General features: G+C 45.4%; 1 protein-coding gene across 1 annotated transcript; it reads right to left on the reverse strand.

Moving 5' to 3' along the window:
• Positions 1 to 8,187: 8,187 nt before the first annotated feature.
• Positions 8,188 to 10,502, reverse strand: LOC125946413 (protein unc-13 homolog C-like). Its single transcript, XM_049669548.1, has one exon. It carries the CDS (start codon positions 10,344 to 10,346, stop codon positions 9,423 to 9,425), a length of 924 nt encoding a protein of 307 aa, XP_049525505.1. The 5' UTR covers positions 10,347 to 10,502; the 3' UTR covers positions 8,188 to 9,422.
• Between the last annotated feature and the right edge of the window lie 9,581 nt (positions 10,503 to 20,083).

Consider the following 20,083-nt stretch of genomic DNA (forward strand, 5'->3'; position numbering starts at 1 on the left):
GAGGCTACTGCACTCCACCGGAAACAATACGCACTAAGTTTGGTTCGGTTAACACCGTTCCGCTTTTTTTTTAAATCATGCTGCGTGATAGCTGAGACAGCCTGCATATTGCCACATGCTATATCGTCGCCGCGGGTATGTGCCCGGCCATGGAAACGACGCTGAAGTAGCGCGCGGGTAGAAAAACAGAGACGACAACGACGTCTGCGCGCTTCGCGAACCACCGTTCCTGTGGTTCTGTGGTTCCACCACCGTTCCACCGATTCTGTGGTTCCGGCCACCGTTCTACGTCTTGTCTCGTATCCGAAAGGGGATTGGCCACATTTTAACTGCTCGTAGGGCTTTGTTTCTTCTATAGGTTTTTTTTTCTTTTCCAGGGACCGTGAATGCCGGTCTCCGGTCCCGGCCAGGGCTCGCCCTGGTCGGCTAGCCGTCCCACTGAGTCGGTGCCCCTGGAGTGTTTTCTTCGGAACGGAGTCAGTACCTTGCCCGTGGCGCTCGTTCCCACGGATGGTGGTTCCATTCGGCTAACCGAATCAGAAAGGTTCCAGGAGGAGCTGCGCGGTATTACCGAGCACTTCGTTGACATCTCGGAGGTGAGGCGTTTTGGCAAGACAGGCATTCTATGTAAGTCTTCTAATGTTCAGTGCCTTAATGATTTGCTTAACTGCACGAGATTCACTAGCATCGCGGTTCGTGCTTTCGTCCCTCCTCATCTCGCATGCGTGAAAGGCATTGTTCGCGGGGTTCCTACCGATATTACTCCTGAGGCCCTTTTGAAGATGCTCTCTCCGGCTGGTGTTGTTTCTGTTTATAGATGCAATAGGTCGGTGGGTGATAACCGAGTCCCAACTGAGAGCGTCATCGTCTCGTTCGCCGGTTTAACGCGCCCGTCTGAAGTGAAGGCTTGGCCGTATTTGTTCCGCGTGGAGACATTGTCACCTAGGCCATTGCAGTGCCGAAACTGCTGGAGATTTGGCCACAGTGCTAATGCATGTAGATCTTCAGTGAGATGCTGTAATTGCGGCGGCTCTCACTCTACATCAGCCTGCGACGAAGATGCACCTAGGTGTTGCTTGTGCGATGGATCTCATAGTGCTACAGATAGTAACTGCCCTGCGCGAGGCCATGAGATTCAGGTGCTTGAGATCGCGGAGAAACGTCATTGTTCCCGTGCGGAAGCAATATCAGCAATAAAGGAGCGCGATGTTGGTTACGCGGCAGCTGCTTCCCGTCAGTCAACATCCCTAGAAGCCACAGTTTCGGCCGCTGTAGCCGCAGCCATTGACAAGGCAATGCCAATAGTTATGGAGCGGCTGTTTAATACTTTTGCCGAAGGTATAACTGAGATGCTAACTGCCAAATTTAATAGCCTCCTCCAATCGCACTCTGCTGCTGCTGACCCCACCCCATGTAGTACTCCCGCGCGCCATTCAAATGAATCGAACTTTGAAAATCAGGCAGAGGTTGAGTCCGATACCTCAGTTTGTTCTCCGCTCTCAGCAACTGCGGGACCTAGCCACTCATTTGGACACATGAGGCTTGGGACCATCAGCAATAGACGCAAGGGTTCCCCACTTTCTCCCACGGATACTCCTAAAGCTAAGCCTAAAAAAGGAAAGAACAATGATCACCACGAGCAGGATGCGTTGCGTTCTGCCGTGGAGTCATCCATTCTAGGATCGTCATAGCATCAGTAAAGGTTCTCCAATGGAATTGCCGCTCTATATCCTCAGGTTACGTTGACCTTCTTTATTTAGTACACAAAATAATACCAGATGTTATTTTACTTCAGGAATCATGGCTTTCGTCACATCAAAGATTTACTATTAATAATTTTCGAACATTTCGTTTAGATCGTCCAGGTAGGGGCGGTGGGCTGCTAATACTTGTTTCATCAAAAATGTATCATAAGGTAACTGTAACTTTTGAACATGTGTGTTCCGACTGCGAAATTTTAGGATTAGATTTTTTGCTGCCAGGTTGCTCTGTGTTTACAGTGGTTAATACGTATTTCCCGAACGGAGTCAAGAACACTGATCACCTGGACTCACTGTTCCGAAACTGTTCAAATGCAACGCTCCTGGCAGGAGATTTTAATTCGCATCATACTTCTTGGGGAATTAAAACGGATGGTTGTGGAAAGAGGTTGTGGAATTGGGTGCATGACAACAATTTTCAATGTCACAATTCAGGACAAATTACCTTTCTACGTGGGCGATTCTCTTCTGCATTAGATCTGACTTTCTCCTCTGCTAACATGTCTATTTCATCTTGGGACACCTTTGACAATGGAACAAGTAGCGATCACTTACCCATCACTTTTGAAATTATGCTTTCACGTCAGGCTCCTATTCTACGCCAAAGACGACTTATTAATTATACAACTTATAAATCAACTATAAATGCAGGCTTTTCAGCGTTGAGTACTTATGATGAACAACGGAGGGCTGACTCTGTCGTATCGCTTTTAAACTCTTCTATTCAGCCTGCTGAGTTTACGGTTATGTCTTGCAGCTCGCCGTCGAAGTCATCATGGTGGAACGATGCTTGCACACGGGATTATAGGCGAAGAAAAGCTGCGTGGAAAAGTCTCCAACATAATCATTCACCGAAAAATTGGATGGACTATAAATTCTATGCAGCTCTATTTAAACGAACTGTGGCGAAAGCTAAAGATGAACAAAAAAATGCAATACATACGTCTTTGTCAAAACGAGAAAGAAGATCGGCACTCTTTAGGTTCTTACGCAACAAAAAAGATGTTCAACAGTCCGTATGGTCATTTTCTGCTGTTCTATCCCCCAAAGAAGCGGCGGATTCACTAAATAATATCGCGAAAGGGCTTGAAGCACGCTTTTCTTCGCTGTGTCCCAGACCGAGGAGGTTCAAAATTTCTACATCTGAATTTGTAGAAGTTACCATGACAGAATTATCCGATGTCATCTTATCTGCACATCAATCGGCTCCTGGACCGGACCGTATCACCATTACTATGATTAAATTATTGTTTGACTCTTTCCCAGATGAGCTCTTAAATATAGTTAACTGTTCACTACAATATACATAGATTCCGACCTCTTGGAAAATTGCAAAAATTGTGCTTTTGCTTAAAAAAGAAAACCTCGGATATATCTTGGACAACATTCGGCCAATTGCACTTACATCGAATCTAGTCAAAATTGTAGAAAAAGTAATTCATGTCCGGCTCCTTGAATTTACTTCTTCTCGTGGTATTCTGTGCTCGAGACAAATAGGATTTAGGCCTCATTGTTCCATTTGGTCAGCTCACGTTGATTTAGAAAGCCGCATTCGACTCGCAGGACAATCAGGAGATATATCGGCATTGGTAACTTTAGATATTGCAAAAGCATATGACAGTGTCGAACATGCAATTTTAATTTCTCGATTAGTTAGCTGTTCTGTTCCAGACTATTTAGTAGCCTGGATACAAGAGTTCCTTTTCGATAGAGAATTTTTTTGTTTCAAGGATGGGGTGACATCGGATACGTATAAACAGACGAGAGGCGTACCACAGGGATCAGTTCTTTCGCCACTTTTGTTCAATATTTTGTTATCTTCTGTGCCAATCCATCAGGATGTACAACTCTATCTCTATGCTGATGACATTGCATTTTTCTCATCAGCAAGGGATATTAATACGTTATACCAAATTTTGCAATCTTATTTGTCTGAACTCGAGTCCTGGCTGGACGGCCTGTCTTTTTCGCTTAACGTAAAGAAATGCGCTCTACTGGTGTTTCCATTGTCAAATCATGTCTCTATTTCTCTTCATTATCGTAATCAGCCGATTCCGCAAGTTCCAACTTTGAAGTACTTAGGGATAACTTATGATGGTAAGCTAAACTGGCAGCAGCAAATAGAAGCAAATGCTAATAAAGGAGAACGTGCAATGGCATTGTTGCGCCGGTTCAGCAATAAAAACACAGGGATGCGTAGATCTACGTTGCTGATGATTTACAAGCTTTACGTCCGCCCCATCCTAGAATTTGGTTGTGTTCTTTTTTCAGGATGTGCAGCATACAAGCTAAGACCTTTAATTCTACTGGAAAGGCAAGCGCTGCGTCTCTGCCTCGGGCTGCCAAGTTTTGTGGCTAATAATGTTCTTTATCTGGAGTCTGGAATTATTCCGCTTGATTCCAGATTTAAGCAACTTACTGTCCTGACTTTCCTGAAGCTTTATGATACACCCCTTTCCAATTTGCAACCCGTTTTCATCAATTCACCAGAATCATTTTTCAGAACAGGATGGCGGCGTTACCGACAGCCACAAGTTATTTTTGTTCAATCGCTGTTATCTAAACTTCAAGTTAGCCTACCGCGCCTGATTTCTCCAAAATCTAATTCATTCAAGATAAAACTATCTTTTGATGATATTTTTCCAAAACACGCAAAACTTCTTCCTGCGCGCATACTTGAAGGTCTCCTTCAAGACCATCTTAGTCAATTTCCGTCTCATTTGGTTATTTCTACGGACGCATCACAAAATTCAGAGAAGGCTGGTGTTGGCATCTTTTCGAATCAACTCAACTGGTCTTTTGCTCTCCGTCTCGCTGATTACACTCCAATATTTCTTGCAGAATTTCTGGCAGTTATTCTTGCCATCCGAAAATTGGGTCCACAGAATTCTAAGGTAATAGTTGTTACAGATGCGCTTTCGGTCTGTACACATTTAACTTCCAATAATCAGTCACACCTACTGAGTATATTTTCGACTCTTGCCCCAGAAAATTTATCCGAAGTCCGCTTTGTCTGGGTCCCCGGACATAGTGGAATCTATTAAATGAATCAGCTGACTCGCTCGCTTCGACATCACTAAATGGTCCGGTCATAAATATTCTTCCTGATTTCTCTTTTATAACAGGAGCTAGATTTAAACGCCTTTTATTGCTGAGTTGCCATGACTCATCCATACTTTCTTCAGACGATTTTCAACATTTAAAATTTCGGTGGAACACGAGCAAGTGCCTTTCACGCCAATGTGAGGTGACGCTGGCCACTTTCCGCTGCAGAGTTCCCCGCCTAAATTTTTATCTTCATAGATCCGGTTTATCAATCACTGACCTCTGCTCGTTTTGTAATCAACCGGAGACTATTGACCATTTCTTTCTTTCTTGCCACCGCTTCTCCTCCCTCCGTAGAATGTTTCTGTTATTTACATGCAGTAATCTGGGTTTGGCACTTACAACGCCAAACATTTTGTCTTTTGGGGCCTGTCAATTAGGCACAAGTCAGGGCTCTATGATCACTGCTATTCACAAATTTATTGAAGCATCCGGAAGGTTACGCTGCTAGGGCACCGACCGTGGGACATGTTATTTTATTTTATTTTTGCAGTTAGATTTCTCTTAATTTTTATTTAGTTAATTTATGTATAGGACATCTTAAAATCTGTGTTAAGGAGTTACCAAAATCTTAATTTTGATTATTCACCTTTACCATTTTGTTCGTTGTTAGGTGCATGTTTTATTTTATCCAGTGTGGCCAATCCCCCTCGTGGGTACGAGCCATGTTTTGAGGCAACAACAACAACAACAACAACGACGTTGCGTTTTTGCTGCTCATATAAAGTACTTGTATACGTGCTGTACGCCTGCTTCCACGTCTCCTGCGAGGTCGTGACACTGGTGGAGGTGCGGGGTAGAATTGCCTCATGCTTAGCACCCCTTCGCGGAGCCATCCATCGAACGCGGAATCGCCTTCGCTCGTCGAAACTCCGGTTCACCGGTACAGCCGCCGCCTGCTAGGCCTGACGCCCGAGTTCAACCCCTTGCAGGATCCTGCCGCACCGCGTCTAAGTACTACCGCCATGGCCACTGCAACTCCATCGCAGATGACGCTACAGCATCCTATGGTCCCAGAAAGTTTCCATGGTGACGCCATTGAAGATGTCCAAGATTGGCTGGACCAGTTCGAGCGTGTCGCCAGTCATAATGAATGGAGCTCACGGCAAAAGCTGTCTTATGTCTATTTTGCTCTTCGAGACAGTGCGCGGACATGGTTTGTGAACCGGGAGAGGAGCCTGACCACATGGGATGCCTTCCGCACCCAGCTGCTAGACACATTCACTAGCAGCGACAGAAAAGACAATGCGCAGCGCCTTCTCGAATCTCGTGTTCAGAAGCCAAATGAGAGCGTTGCCATGTTTGCAGAAGATATGGCCCGCCTTTTCCACAGAGCAGATCCTGAGATGGCCGAAGAAAAGAAGTTGCGCTATCTCTTGCGGGGAGTGAAGGAGCAGCTGTTTGCCGGACTCGTGAGGAATCCACCGACGACAGTGGCCGAATTTACCAAGGAGGCTACCGCTATCGAACGGGCACTACAACAGCGGTACCGCCAATACGATCGCGCGAGCTCGCCAACAAATGCTTCACTGCTACCTGAGAGCGGCGGCACATCTCTGCGTGAAGTTATTTATTTATTAATACTGTCAACCCTCATAGATGGTCATAACAGAGAGGACAATACAATTACACACAAGAAATATGCACAATGTCAGTGTACGCAAAGTCAATTCACAGTGAATAAGATGTTCACTTGAATACTGGTCAGCACACTCATGTCATTTACAAAATACGTACAATGAACACCAAGTCGCACATATCACTTGGCACTTCAAACTAAATTGGTAACTCCCGTAAATACGCCTCAACAGCGTTTTCAAAGTCGGTGACATCTTTTAGGCTAACAATAGCGTTTGGCAATTGGTTCCACATTTCTATCGCATCCGGAAAAAATGAGTATCGAAATGTATCACTGTTAGTTTGGAACGGCTTTATGACGTAGTCGTGGTTAGTTCGCGGGTTTCTTTTGCCTGGAGCATGTAGATATTTGAGCTTATCAATCTTAAGTTGATCCTGCATTATTTGACAAAGTACCTTCAGCCTAAATTTCTTTCGACGAACCTCAAGAAGATCCAAGTTGCAACGCTGTAACATCAGCGTGACCGATTCCTTCCTTCGGTACGTCGAACAAATAAAACGTGCCGCCAGTCTCTGTATCCTTTCCAACTTCCTCTTAAGCGTCACTTGATGGGGGCTCCAAACAACGGCTGAATATTCTAGTATCGTCCTGATGAAGGTGGTGTATGCAATAAGTTTTACATTACGCGATGCATGTTCTAGTTTTTTTCTCAGAAAGTACAACTTTTGATAGGCTGTCATGCAGACGTTATCTATATGTTGGTTCCATGTCAAATTTCGTGTTATTGTTACCCCTAAATACTTGAACTGGTGCGCATTCTCCAACAAGTGTCCGGCAATGCTGTAAGAAAAGGAATAGATAGCTTTCTTTTTACTGATGTGTGTATATGTAGATTTGGAATAATTTATTTCCATTTTCCATTTCTTACACCAATCATCTAAATTTTGCAAACATTTCTGAATTTTAAGCTGGTCATCTAGTTTAGTAATTGTGGTGTAAATTAAGCAGTCGTCTGCGAAGAGCTTAACCTGAACACCCTCTTCTGCCACACTACTGATGTCATTGATATAAAGGAGAAACAGTAGTGGTCCCAATACTGAGCCTTGGGGCACTCCTGAGAGTACAGCTAATGAATCTGATACATAGTCATCCAGTTTAACTACCTGCGTACGGTTTGTTAAATATGCTTCAATCCATTTTATTACACATTCATTTATTCCTGCATTGTGTAATTTGAAGATTAATTCGACATGAGGCACTTTATCAAAAGCTTTCGCAAAATCCACGCAAACCACATCAACCTGTTGTCTTATATCTACTGCACCTGCAAAGTCGTGAATTGTTTCTATTAACTGTGTAACAGTTGATAACCCGATCCTGAAGCCATGTTGATAAGGATATAGTAAGTTGTTCTGATCTAGAAACCTGAGTATGTGTTTTGCTATTATATGTTCGAAGACTTTGCAAGTAACTGAAGTAAGTGACACTGGACGGTAATTTGTTGCCTGTCTTCGGTTACCTCCTTTAAATACAGGTATCACGAACGCGGTGCGCCAGTCTTGCGGCAGTGAGCAAGTTGTATATGATTTTCGAAAGATGATAGTTAGATAATGTGACATCCATTCTGCGTATCGTTTGAGGAATACAGCAGGTATATTATCGGGTCCACTCGATTTTTTCGTATCTAATTTGAGTAGTTGCTGAAATATCCCTTGCTGGTTGATTTCGAGTGTTTCCATTGGAACAGTAGGGGGAATATGTAAGGCTTCTTCTATACTCACAGTAGTTTCTGGGACGGTAAATACAGATTGGAAAAAATTGTTAAGATTGCTTGCTATTTTATCCTTTTCTCTTATAATGTTGCTTCCAACATGAATTTCGTCAACCATTTCTTTCCTGTCGCTAAAATATCGCCAAAATTTTTGTGGTGAGGACCTAAGGAAATCGCTGAGGTTTTTTTCAAAGAATGTTTGTTTAGATTTAGCCAAAGTACGCTTGAGTTCAGTTTTTAGATTAGCCAAGACCACTGGCGACGTGTTCCTTTTACGCCATCTCTTAATTCTTCTTTTCATATGAATTATATCTCGAGTGATCCAAGGACTTGTCTGCTTTGTTTTTTTAACCCGCGATGGAACATATTTGTCTATGCAATGACTTATAACACATTTGAATTCTTGCCATAATTCTTCTACTGTTTTTAGACCAGCGGTACTCTTGAAAGTATCAAATTGAATCTCCAAAAAATCAAGAATCGAAGTGTCATCAGCCCTAGCATAGTCCTTAATTTTTACTGGAACATAGCTCTTCACTTTTCTAGTTGCTCGGATAGGCACATCGAGACAGATCATCCTGTGATCCGATATACCATCTTCTACCGTCACACTGTAATCATTTATTTTATTTGATAGGAACACCAAGTCTAGTACTGACCTTGACGTCGGTGTAATTCTAGTATCTTCAAGCACGATTTGTTTCAAATTGTACGTAAACATAATGTCTAGTATTTTTTCAGCACTTACTGAATCCACACCACTATACGAAAAATTTTTCCAGTCTATATGCGGTAGGTTAAAATCTCCAGTCATTACCAACCTAGTGTTCCCATTTACATGAGAATATAAAAACTTATTCAGGTTTTCGAGAAACTCAGGGGAGCTTGAGGGTGGCCGATATACAACTCCGATAAGAAAAACAGTACTTTCACGAGTTATTTTACACCAGAGAGTTTCTGGTACTTCACAATCAATCAACGAAGCATTCAGAGAACTTTTAACTATTATACACACCCCACCTCCACGTGAGTCTCTGTCTTTTCTAAATATGTTGTAACTGGGAGGAACAATGCAATCATTCGGTACATTTCCATGCAACCATGTTTCGGTTATGGTGGTTATGTGAGGGTCGTGCAAAAGCAATAAATACTCAAGATGCGTAGTCTTGTTTACTATACTGCGCGCATTAAACGAGAGCAATCTTAGCTATTTTTTTGGTGTCTCAAATGAGCTGCATGAGCTATCAGATCCATTTGACTTACTTGATACAACACGCTCACTTCGCTTCATTTGATCAGTATCACGTTTGCCCGAGAGCAAGTAGCGCTTGTTTCTGACGTCATCCCATGCGTATAACTGATCGTTTATCCGAAGTTTATCGTGCACAAGAACTACTTTTGCGCCTGCGTCCCTGTCCAAGGCAGCACTTTCCCATAACTTCTTTCGTATCAGCACAGTTTCCTTCGCATAGTCATTACTTATCCTGATTGAAGTTCCCTTTAGCTTTGCGCAGCTTTTGAGGACGGTATTCTTTTCCTTGTAGTCATAAAATTTCAAGATCACAGGCCTTGGTCTATCAGGATTTACTTTGCCAATCCGGTGAATTCTTTCCACTGTAGTGATTTCTATGCCAAGAACTTTAGAAAAAATGTCATTTACAACGCGTTTATTTAACACTTGTGCAGACTCGTTCGCGCTTTCAGTAAGACCAAACACCACAAGATTATTTCGTCTGCTTCTATTTTCATAATCGATTAACTTTTCAGACTGTTTTCGTACGGTGGTCTCCAATTTATCTATTCTAGTTTTCATTTCGTCGAACATGGCTAGCACACTTTGCATCTTATCAGTTTTAGCATTCACTTCTGCAATTTCTTTCTTGATATCATCTATCTTGCGATCCAATGCATTTTGATTTCCCAGAATTTCCTGCAAGATTTCAGCAGTTTTTGGGCCTGGATTTTCCTCAACATCCCCGGCCATCAGCAGCAACAGCAGTATTGACCAGCAATCCACCAAAATAGCACAACATCTACGAGGGCATGGCAGGACGAACAAGCATCTATTATCACTGCGATACGTAGAGTAGTAACTAACCTGCAACAGCAGTAACGGCGTTTTAGGCATCATGCTTGTCAGCCAAGTGCCATGCCCTCTGAAGCCGATGTTCTCGCGTTGCTCCTTTTGTAGACTGGTCGCTGGTGACGTCACACCCGTGGCAGCGAGTCCGGAAAATGCGCACTCCAAGCTTGCATTTCTGCAAAGTTGCGCATCGACGACGAAAAAGAGGCATCCATTGTGCCTCTCCGACATTCCGACGAGGAACCACGGCAGCATCTGCAACAGCAGTAACGGCGTTTTAGGCATCATGCTTGTCAGCCAAGTGCCATGCCCTCTGAAGCCGATGTTCTCGCGTTGCTCCTTTTGTAGACTGGTCGCTGGTGACGTCACACCCGTGGCAGCGAGTCCGGAAAATGCGCACTCCAAGCTTGCATTTCTGCAAAGTGCAAAGTGCATTTCTGCAAAGTTATCCGAGAGATTGTGCGAGAGGAGATCCGGCAGCTCGGAATTGCTCCCATGGCACCAGCGGTGGCTTCTGTCGCTGATGTCGTCCGGGAGGAAGTTCGACAGGCCTTTTCTTCGCCCGACTGGCAAGCGGCGCCGCGACGATGCACATACGCGGAAGCTCTTTGTCGTCCACCTCCCGCCACTTCGATGCTGCTGACACCGTCGACCACTCCGACGCAGCCACCGCCGCCATCCCCGACGCCCTATCTTCGACAGTCACAGCCGCCGCCAGCAATGCCGTATCGCCGACAGCCGATCGCTGCGCCGCGGTCTTACGGAGAATTCCCTGCCGGCTATCCGCTACGAAAAACCGATTTGTGGCGCACCGCTGACCGCCGACCGCTATGCTTTCATTGCGGTGAAGCAGGACATGTTTATCGAGCTTGCCACTACCGTGCAGCTGGGTTTCCCAGATTTCCCACCAACTATAGTTACCCTCGGTTTGACGCTCAACGTACTTGCGACGACAATCCTTCCAACTTTCGACCGGAAGGTTCAACGACGCCTCGATCGCGTTCCCCATCACCGGCTCGTTACACCCAACCAACCCGTCGCGATTTTCCTGACGCCTCTAGGGGCAGGTCTCCTAGCCCGCGCCGGGGAAACTAGAGGCAGCGACCTCCGGGGGTGAGGTTGCAAACCGTCCAGCTTCCCAAGAACCCCCATCACCGACGATCGACGACTCTACGACTCCGACGATTCCAACCACACCACATGTAACAGACGCCGTCAGCGCCGATCTTGTCGTTAGCATTGACGGGCACCAAGTGGCTGCTCTCGTTGACACTGGTTCGCATTTTTCGATAATGAGTCTAAAGCTAGCCAACAGACTAAGAAAAGTGAAGACGCCGTGGACCGGGCCCAACATCAGAACTGCCGGGGGCCAGTTGATGACGCCGATTGGAAAATGCACAGCCAGAATCATAATCACCGGTTCAGCCTTCGTTGCCACCCTCGTCATTCTCTTTGAGTGCTGTAAAGAACTTATTTTGGGAATGGATTTCTTGAGGGAGTACGGTGCAGTTATTAATGTCCGCGACCGCATGGTGACATTTGCTACGAGCTCCGAAGACGTCGACCCCGCGGATGACCAGCGACCGCGTTTACGTATCGCCGACGACGACGTCACGCTTCCGCCGCGAAGTTGTTCCCTCGTGCCTGTCATCTACGATAACTTGCACACCGGGCCTGGCGTCGCTGAACACATCAACGCACTAGTACTGAGTCAGGGCGTTTCCGTCGCCAGGGCCGTCATTAATGTACTCGACGGACATGCTGAACTCCTGCTGACGAATTTTAGCAGGGAACGTCGACAGATTGTTAAAGGCACTGCTGTTGCTTACTTCGACGAAATTGCCCCAATACAAGACTGCCTCTCAGTGCAGCACGCGGCGTCCACCGCGCCTATGCCTGCACCTGTGGTTGATGTCAGTCGAACTTTATCGCCCATCGAACGCACCAGCCTTCTTGAGCTCATCAATGAGTTCAAAAGCTGCTTCGCATCAACGTCAAGAGTTAGCCAGACGCCGCTCACCAAGCACCGTATTATCACCGAAGACGACGCAAGACCCATCCGGCAGAATCCTTATCGTGTAGCCCCAAAAGAGCGGGAGGCAATCCAAAAACAAGTGAAGACGATGCTTGAGGACGGAGTTATTCGGCCATCTAAGAGTCCGTGGGCATCGCCTGTCGTGTTGGTGAAAAAGAAGGACGGTAGTCTGCGCTTCTGCGTCGACTATCGAAAACTCAACCAGATCACAAAGAAAGACGTTTATCCGCTACCGCGTATCGATGATTCACTGGACCGGCTACAAAATGCACGTTACTTTTCGTCGATGGACTTGAAAAGTGGCTACTGGCAAATCGAAGTTGATGAGAGAGACAGTGAAAAGACCGCTTTTGTGACACCCGATGGACTTTATGAATTTCAGGTGCTTCCCTTCGGTTTGTGTTCTGCGCCAGCAACGTTTCAACGACTCATGGACACGGTACTCTCAGGCCTCAAATGGCAAACCTGCCTAGTGTACCTCGACGACGTGATTGTTTTCTCCGCCACGTTCGACGAACACTTAATGAGACTGAAGACGGTCTTTGAGGCAATACGCTCAGCAGGCCTAACTTTGAAACCGGAAAAGTGCCATTTTGGTTTTGAGGAACTTCAATTCCTCGGTCACGTGGTTAGTCATGAAGGTGTTCGACCTGACCCTGATAAAATCGCTGCCGTCGCTAATTTCCCGACGCCATCTGATAAAAAGGCCGTGCGACGTTTTCTGGGCCTTTGCGCCTACTACCGACGGTTTATTGCGGACTTTTCGCGCATCGCGTGTCCATTAACACATCTCACCCGCGAAGATGTCCCCTTCGTGTGGGGCGAAGAGCAGCAACGGGCATTTGACGAGCTACGGCAGCGGCTGCAGACGCCTCCTGTGCTCGCACACTTTGACGAAGACGCCCCGACGATTCTTCATACCGATGCTAGCAATGTCGGCCTTGGCGCAGTGCTTCTTCAGCTGCAGGACGGCACCGAGAGAGTGCTTGCGTACGCCAGCAGGACCCTATCCAGAACGGAGACTAACTACTCCACTACAGAAAAAGAGTGCCTCGCGGTAGTCTGGGCCATCCTCAAATTTCGCCCATATCTATACGGTCGCTGTTTCACCGTCGTCAGTGATCACCATGCACTTTGCTGGCTGACTAATTTAAAAGATCCAGCTGGTCGGCTAGCACGATGGAGCCTTCGGCTCCAGGAGTTCGACTTCACTGTTGTCTACAAATCGGGGAAGCGGCACGCCGACGCCGACTGCCTGTCTCGGTCGCCTGTTGAGACTGCATTGCACGACGATGACGACGCGGCTTTTCTAGGCATGGTAGACGCTGTCGCCGTGTCACGCCTGCAACGCGAGGACGCAGAACTGGTTCCTCTTATTGATTACTTAGAGGGAAAAACAAGCTGCGTGCCGAGGTTATTCGCCAGAGCGCTGCCTTCATTTTGCTTGCGTCACGACGTTCTCTACAAAAAGAACTTTTCACCCAGTGGCAGCAGCTACCTACTTGTCGTTCCCGCATCTCTACGGAACGAAGTCCTACACGCCTGTCACAACGAGCCGACCGCTGGTCACTTGGGCTACTCCCGCACATTATCCAGAATTAGGCTAAAGTATTACTGGCCAAGACTTGCGCCGGTCGTGAAACGTTATGTCCAGACATGCGTGGATTGCCAGCGCCGCAAAACCCCACCCGTCAAGCCTGCTGGACTGCTGCATTCTGTTCAGATACCACAAGTGCCGTTCGCACAAGTTGGCATGGACCTTTTAGGTCCATTTCCAGTGTCTTCTGCCGGCAATAGATGGATAATCGTCGTCACTGATTATCTTACCCGATACGCCGAAACAGGTGCTCTCCAGCGGGGAACAGCAGCCGAAGCAGCACGATTTTTCATCGAAGCCGTCGTCCTAAGGCATGGCGCTCCCGCAGTGGTCATTACCGACAGAGGTTCTGCTTTCACGGCCGCGCTTCTGGGTACCGTGTTGCGATTAAGTGGTACAACTCACCGCAAGACAACCGCTTATCACCCCCAAACCAATGGGCTGACAGAACGTTTGAATAAGACTCTGGCAGACATGATGAGTATGTACATCGACGTCGACCACAAGAACTGGGACGAGATTTTACCATACGTTACATTTGCGTACAACACGGCTCGCCAGGAGACAACACGCGTGACACCTTTCAGCCTCGTCTATGGCCGGGAAGTAACAACACTGTTGGACGCGATGCTGCCACACGAGTGTGGTGATCACGAGACTGGTGCCGAGGAGTTTACGCAACGCGCCGAGGAAGCAAGGCAGCTTGCACGCTTGCGCATCCAAGCGCAACAGAACTACGATGCCAGACACTACAATCTTCGACACAGACCCGTCACGTACAACGTCGGCGACCAGGTGTGGGTTTGGACTCCTATTCGTCGGCGGGGGCTATCTTAGAAGCTCCTGCGAAGATACTTCGGGCCGTACACAGTTCTACGCCGCATCAGTGACGTGAATTATGAAGTTGTACCCGACAGTCCTTCCTGCTCCAAACGCCGGCAGCATCTGCCCGAGGTTGTGCACGTGCTTCGTATGAAGCCATATTTTGCATCATGACCTCACTTTTGCACCAGCACTGCACTTTCTTGGGCGCTTGGCGCATCGGGACGATGCTTCTTTCAAAGGAGGGGCAAATGCCACATGCTATCTCGTCGCCGCGGGTATGTGCCCGGCCATGGAAACGACGCTGAAGTAGCGCGCGGGTAGAAAAACAGAGACGACAACGACGTTGCGTTTTTGCTGCTCATATAAAGTACTTGTATACGTGCTGTACGCCTGCTTCCACGTCTCCTGCGAGGTCGTGACAATATTCACATGCACAGCATTCCCAGAGCTGCCGTGCGTATAACAAATTAGCATAAGTAACTCAGAAAATGTACCAAGACAATACCATTATCGCAGCTCAATCGCTATTGAATGGCGATTGCATATGCAGTTGCACAGCGAGGGTTTCGACTCTGGTTGCCTACAAGGGTCACTGGCGTGCTGCCTGGTCCTAAGGTAACGTTTTACATGATGCCTCCAGTTTGAACAAAGGGCCACATTCATCGCCATGGAAATTATTGACGGCTAATAATGCCAGGGCTACTTTTATTACACGTAAATTTCTATCGGCTTTAGTTGTTTATTTGCTACGCAATAGCGAGCCCAACAACTGCACTGCCTTAGCTGGAAAACATGGCAATGAAACTGACTCGGGACCGGCTTGGTGTAAGGAGCTTCTTTGTTCCGTTGATAAAGCCATATTTTAAATGCGACGCCTGTAATTTTCATACTTCATTGATTAGTATGAGAGCAAAAGCAGCGGGCCTCCATAACAAATGTTTCTACTTTCTATATGTAGCGGTGTTCTGCTTAAAGAGATGCATTTTAATATCTTAATATCAATTTATTTCAACTAAAAGAGAGCGAGAGAGAAATATGAAAATAAAGATAAGTTAGAGAACGCTGTCCAAATAAAACGCTATTGTACTTTATATGCAATGAACAATATTTTGATTGGCGGCATCCATATAAAATAATCGACCGCCACCGAGAGCCGGTACACTGTTTACAGAAAACAACACCGCATTCTCTTACCGGTCTTTACCTGCATGTATGTTTTGTTCCGGTCCCTACGATATCGTCATGGTCTGAATCCTTTAACTGAGTCAATACCATTCGTCTTTCTAAGAAACGAGCTTGGAGCGAAGCGTATAAACCGCGTGGCTGCCTCATTTCATAGCCAATAGCAGCCTGGACTCAAGTATGTTTTCTGGATCACAGCGGGTTTCGTGCCCTGAGGGAAATTTGGGTAAATGGTGGGCAACGGGGAGAACTTTGTCAATTTTTTTTCTCTTCCTCAGGGAAGAAAGCAGAAACATACAGTTGGAATGAAAAGACGTTTTCTTGGTACCCGGTTCCTCTTTCGACTGTTGTCCTGTACCGCGGGACGAGATTGAAATGCCTGAACAGCCGAGACCCCTGAGAGTCTATGCGCGCTTTGTGTTTGCATTTGTGCTCGCATTGCGTAGCTGTCTATTCTATAGTGTGTCGTTCCCCACCTCTGCGCCAGTGTGCTCAAGTGGAACTTCCTCAAGTCAAGTATTTGTGCATTTCAAAACATCCCAATGATAGCGTATATGCATGTGTGTCTACCGCTTCTTAAACATCAGGGCGCTTGGAAATTATTTGGTGTGTGGATTTGCGTGTGCAGATTGAAACGCATCTGGCGTGCGCTAAACTTGGAAGAAAGGCTGAAGGCGTCATAAACGTGGATTTAGCTGTAGGTGGACTTACAGCCCCACTACGGTTTCTTTTATGTTGCGTTTTCTTTTTTTTATTTGAAGGCAGGTGGAACATGAAGAAGACATTCAGTCTGGATTCGAAGAAAGATTGGGCAGAGAGTCATACACAGTGAAGCGAATCGCGAAAACAAAACGCCTTTGAGGAACTATTTTGGGCAGGCACGAGAAGTTCATTCGAAGAATGTTATTGCCCAAGAAATTGTGCATGAGCTGCAATCAGTACGTACTTTGCAGATTGCCAAGGAAGTGTACGACTTTCTCATTGTACATCAAATTATGTCCCTGTGTACAAATTTGTGCGTGCGACTTGGCTTGGCCAGTTCTGTCAAGTGGTGGCCAAAAAAAAAAAAATACCGTGACATATGGAGCTTTAGGTTCATTCAACCCCCTGCGTACTCAATGTGGCTTTTTCTATTCATTGTATTCAAGGATATGCGGGTGCCAGTTAGACGCCTTCTCTTAAGTCAAGTATGCGCTCGAAAAACGTTTCAGACAAAGAATGTAGTAAAAAATCTACAGAGACAACATTTTTTAACTGCACAAACAAATGTTTGTTTCACAAAATTCGAAGGTTCATTTTGAAGTACAAGTTACGTCCTTCGTTGATGGAAAACGCCGCGCACACGAACACACACATAATTGCCACGACTTCATTTCACTTAAGCGTGATGTGTCTTGTGCTACACACGATGGCGTTGTTGAAACACCTGCAACGTTTGACGGGGCGCTCGACTTGTCCCGTTCTTTCAAGAATGACGAAACAGTAGTTCCTTCTTTTTTTTTTCGAAACGCCCTTCAGCCAATACTTAACCTGTGCGTGGGCTTCGATCCAGTGACACAATCTTTCTTTATGAAACAACGCAACACAATCGACTGTAAAATAATATTCACTTATTTACTGCACAGTAATTATTAGCACTTGTTCAGAATAAGTAGAACATCATCCTACCACACTGATTTTCTTTCAATGAAATCAGCAACGCCTTGGAGCAATATTACGTAACTTTGGAAAATTTATGCACAGTCCATCACAATTCGTGATTGAAGGGGAAATTTTGCTACCACGCGTAAGCCTGCAAACTGTGTAGTGTTTATAGTGTTACCATCTTTATAGTGTTTATACGCTACAGGGTTGACTTTTAGGTCTACGTTCTATATAGGGCTGGTATTTTTTTCTACATACCTGCCCCCGTAGCTCAAGGGCTATGACATTGCGCTGCTAATCTAGAGGTCGTGTGTTCGATCCCAGCTGCGGCAGCGAAGTTTCAATGATGGCGCAATGCAAAAGCGTTCGTGTGCTTACATGTTTGTGCCCGTTAAAGAACCACGGGTAGTCAAAATTATTCGGCAGTTTCTCACTACGGCGTACTTATAATCATATCGTGGTTCTTGCACGTATATAAAACCCCAGAGTGTATCATTCCTTAAAAATCTTTTCGGATATTTATTCCCTACAATTGCATTCATTTAACACGATATGTCGCGCTGAGTGGCAGCTTTCAGCGATAACGGTGACACGACCGTATGAGCCAGTATCGAGAAGCACATGATAAAAAATTGAAAAAGAAATGCAATGAAATTGCACCGCAATACAGACCTGATCTGTGTCCTCACTTGCATAGAACACTCAGTTGATAGGTTGTAGAGAGAAATAATTAATTATTCTTTCCCGCCTCCTCAGGAATATCAGAAAGTTGTTTCTACGCGAGCTTGCTTACTGACATAGCGAGTACTGATGCTGTAACAAAGATCAAATACGCGCAGTTTTTTTTTTATCTAAGGCGTGACGCTAAGGTTCACAAACGACAACATTCCTTCAAAGGAAAGGCGGAGTCATTTCAGTGCTATCGCGTGAGGTAACTGTACTGTACCGACGTGCTGTATATATTTAAAATGTGGTTTGAAATGTGCTAGTATCGTCGAATTAGCTGTAAATTTTAGAAGATAGGTATTCTTTCATTTCAAGCGTTTCTTTAAGAAAGACTTCCACTCTTTAGAGAAAGAGCTCAACTTTGTTAGTGTCCTAAAGAAGTGCGTTTTAATGCGTCGCCACTGGTTCTCTAATCAAAATTACTTCTGTAAATTATCGACCTCCTAATGCTATTATGTTGTGTGCTCATTTCGATGGCCGGTAGCATATATTTTGAAAATATGTAGAAAGAGAGAGAAATCGCCGCTTCCCGGAAACGCAGAACGAATACGTTTTCCTGGAAATGCGGTTAGACCAACCCTTTAACAAACTGTGCCTTTTAAACGGCGAGTAGCGCTCTCGTTTGCGAGCAATATCTTTCTTTTATGGGCGTTATGTTTTTTTTTTCTTCAGTTGAAGCGGGAAGAGCGTGATCAGATGGCGCGAAAGATTAATGGTGCGGACCTAACAAGCGTTTTTAATTTCGTTTCACTTTGGGACGTTCGCACTCGACGACGAGCCTGCAGGCGCGGACGAGTGCTCGCGAGAGAACGCAGAACCATACATCAGCCAGCACTGACGGCAGCACAAACAGCGGTCCCCGGTCATGCCCTCAGGACGGATGCTCCCACTGCTGTGCCTATAGTTAGCTCACACTTCGTGATCATTTCATGACATTTCTAGCGAAGAGTGGGACGAACGTTTCTCAACGTATTCTTTCCAATCTTCTGCCGAGCTTCTAAAGGTCAGAAGAGACTTGTTCTCGTGTGAGTGTGTGTAGAGGGTGAAAAAATACGTAACTAGATATTTGCATTCTGATCGATTGATCTATACAGAGGCTTCGTGATACTACTGTTTGAAATACTGGCGTTATTGGCGGCGTTATATTATCAATTTTGATGGTATCATACAAGTTCATTCAATTATATATGCCCACTAGTGATCTCACTCCCACCTAACATGCACTGCCATAAATAAATTATTTCTATGGTATCGAAGTCATTGGAGCTAGAATGGGCCAGCGTGAAAACTTGCGATTATTTCTTTTGAATGCGATTTTGCATTTGCTTGCAGGAATTGAGGCTTCAAGGCACATTCGCTTCACCAAGAAGATCATAACATAGGCTTTACACAAGGAGGCACAAAAGAAAAATCTGTCAGGTGGATCTTCTGAGGGTACTTGTACAAAAGGCGTACGCAGTAAAAAAAAAGTGTTTGAATAATGACAATACTACAATAGCTACAAAGAGCGTAAATAGTAATGAAAGAGAGAATATAATGACTAAAGCAGTAGAAAAAACAGCGAAATATATAACACACGAAAAGTTCACATAATAGTGACGCATGATACAGAGATGCATGTAAGATGAACAAAAATGAAAATGTAAGAAATGTTGAATATTGACCAATTATTTACATCGCACTCTGGTTGTCAAAAATACATTAGTAATCAAGAACCTAAATTATAAATTATTAGGATACGTATACTCATGGCTCTATTTTAAAGTAACAATTTCC

The sequence above is a fragment of the Dermacentor silvarum genome, chromosome 6 (assembly GCF_013339745.2).
Source record: "Dermacentor silvarum isolate Dsil-2018 chromosome 6, BIME_Dsil_1.4, whole genome shotgun sequence".
Taxonomy (NCBI): Eukaryota; Metazoa; Arthropoda; class Arachnida; order Ixodida; family Ixodidae; genus Dermacentor; species Dermacentor silvarum.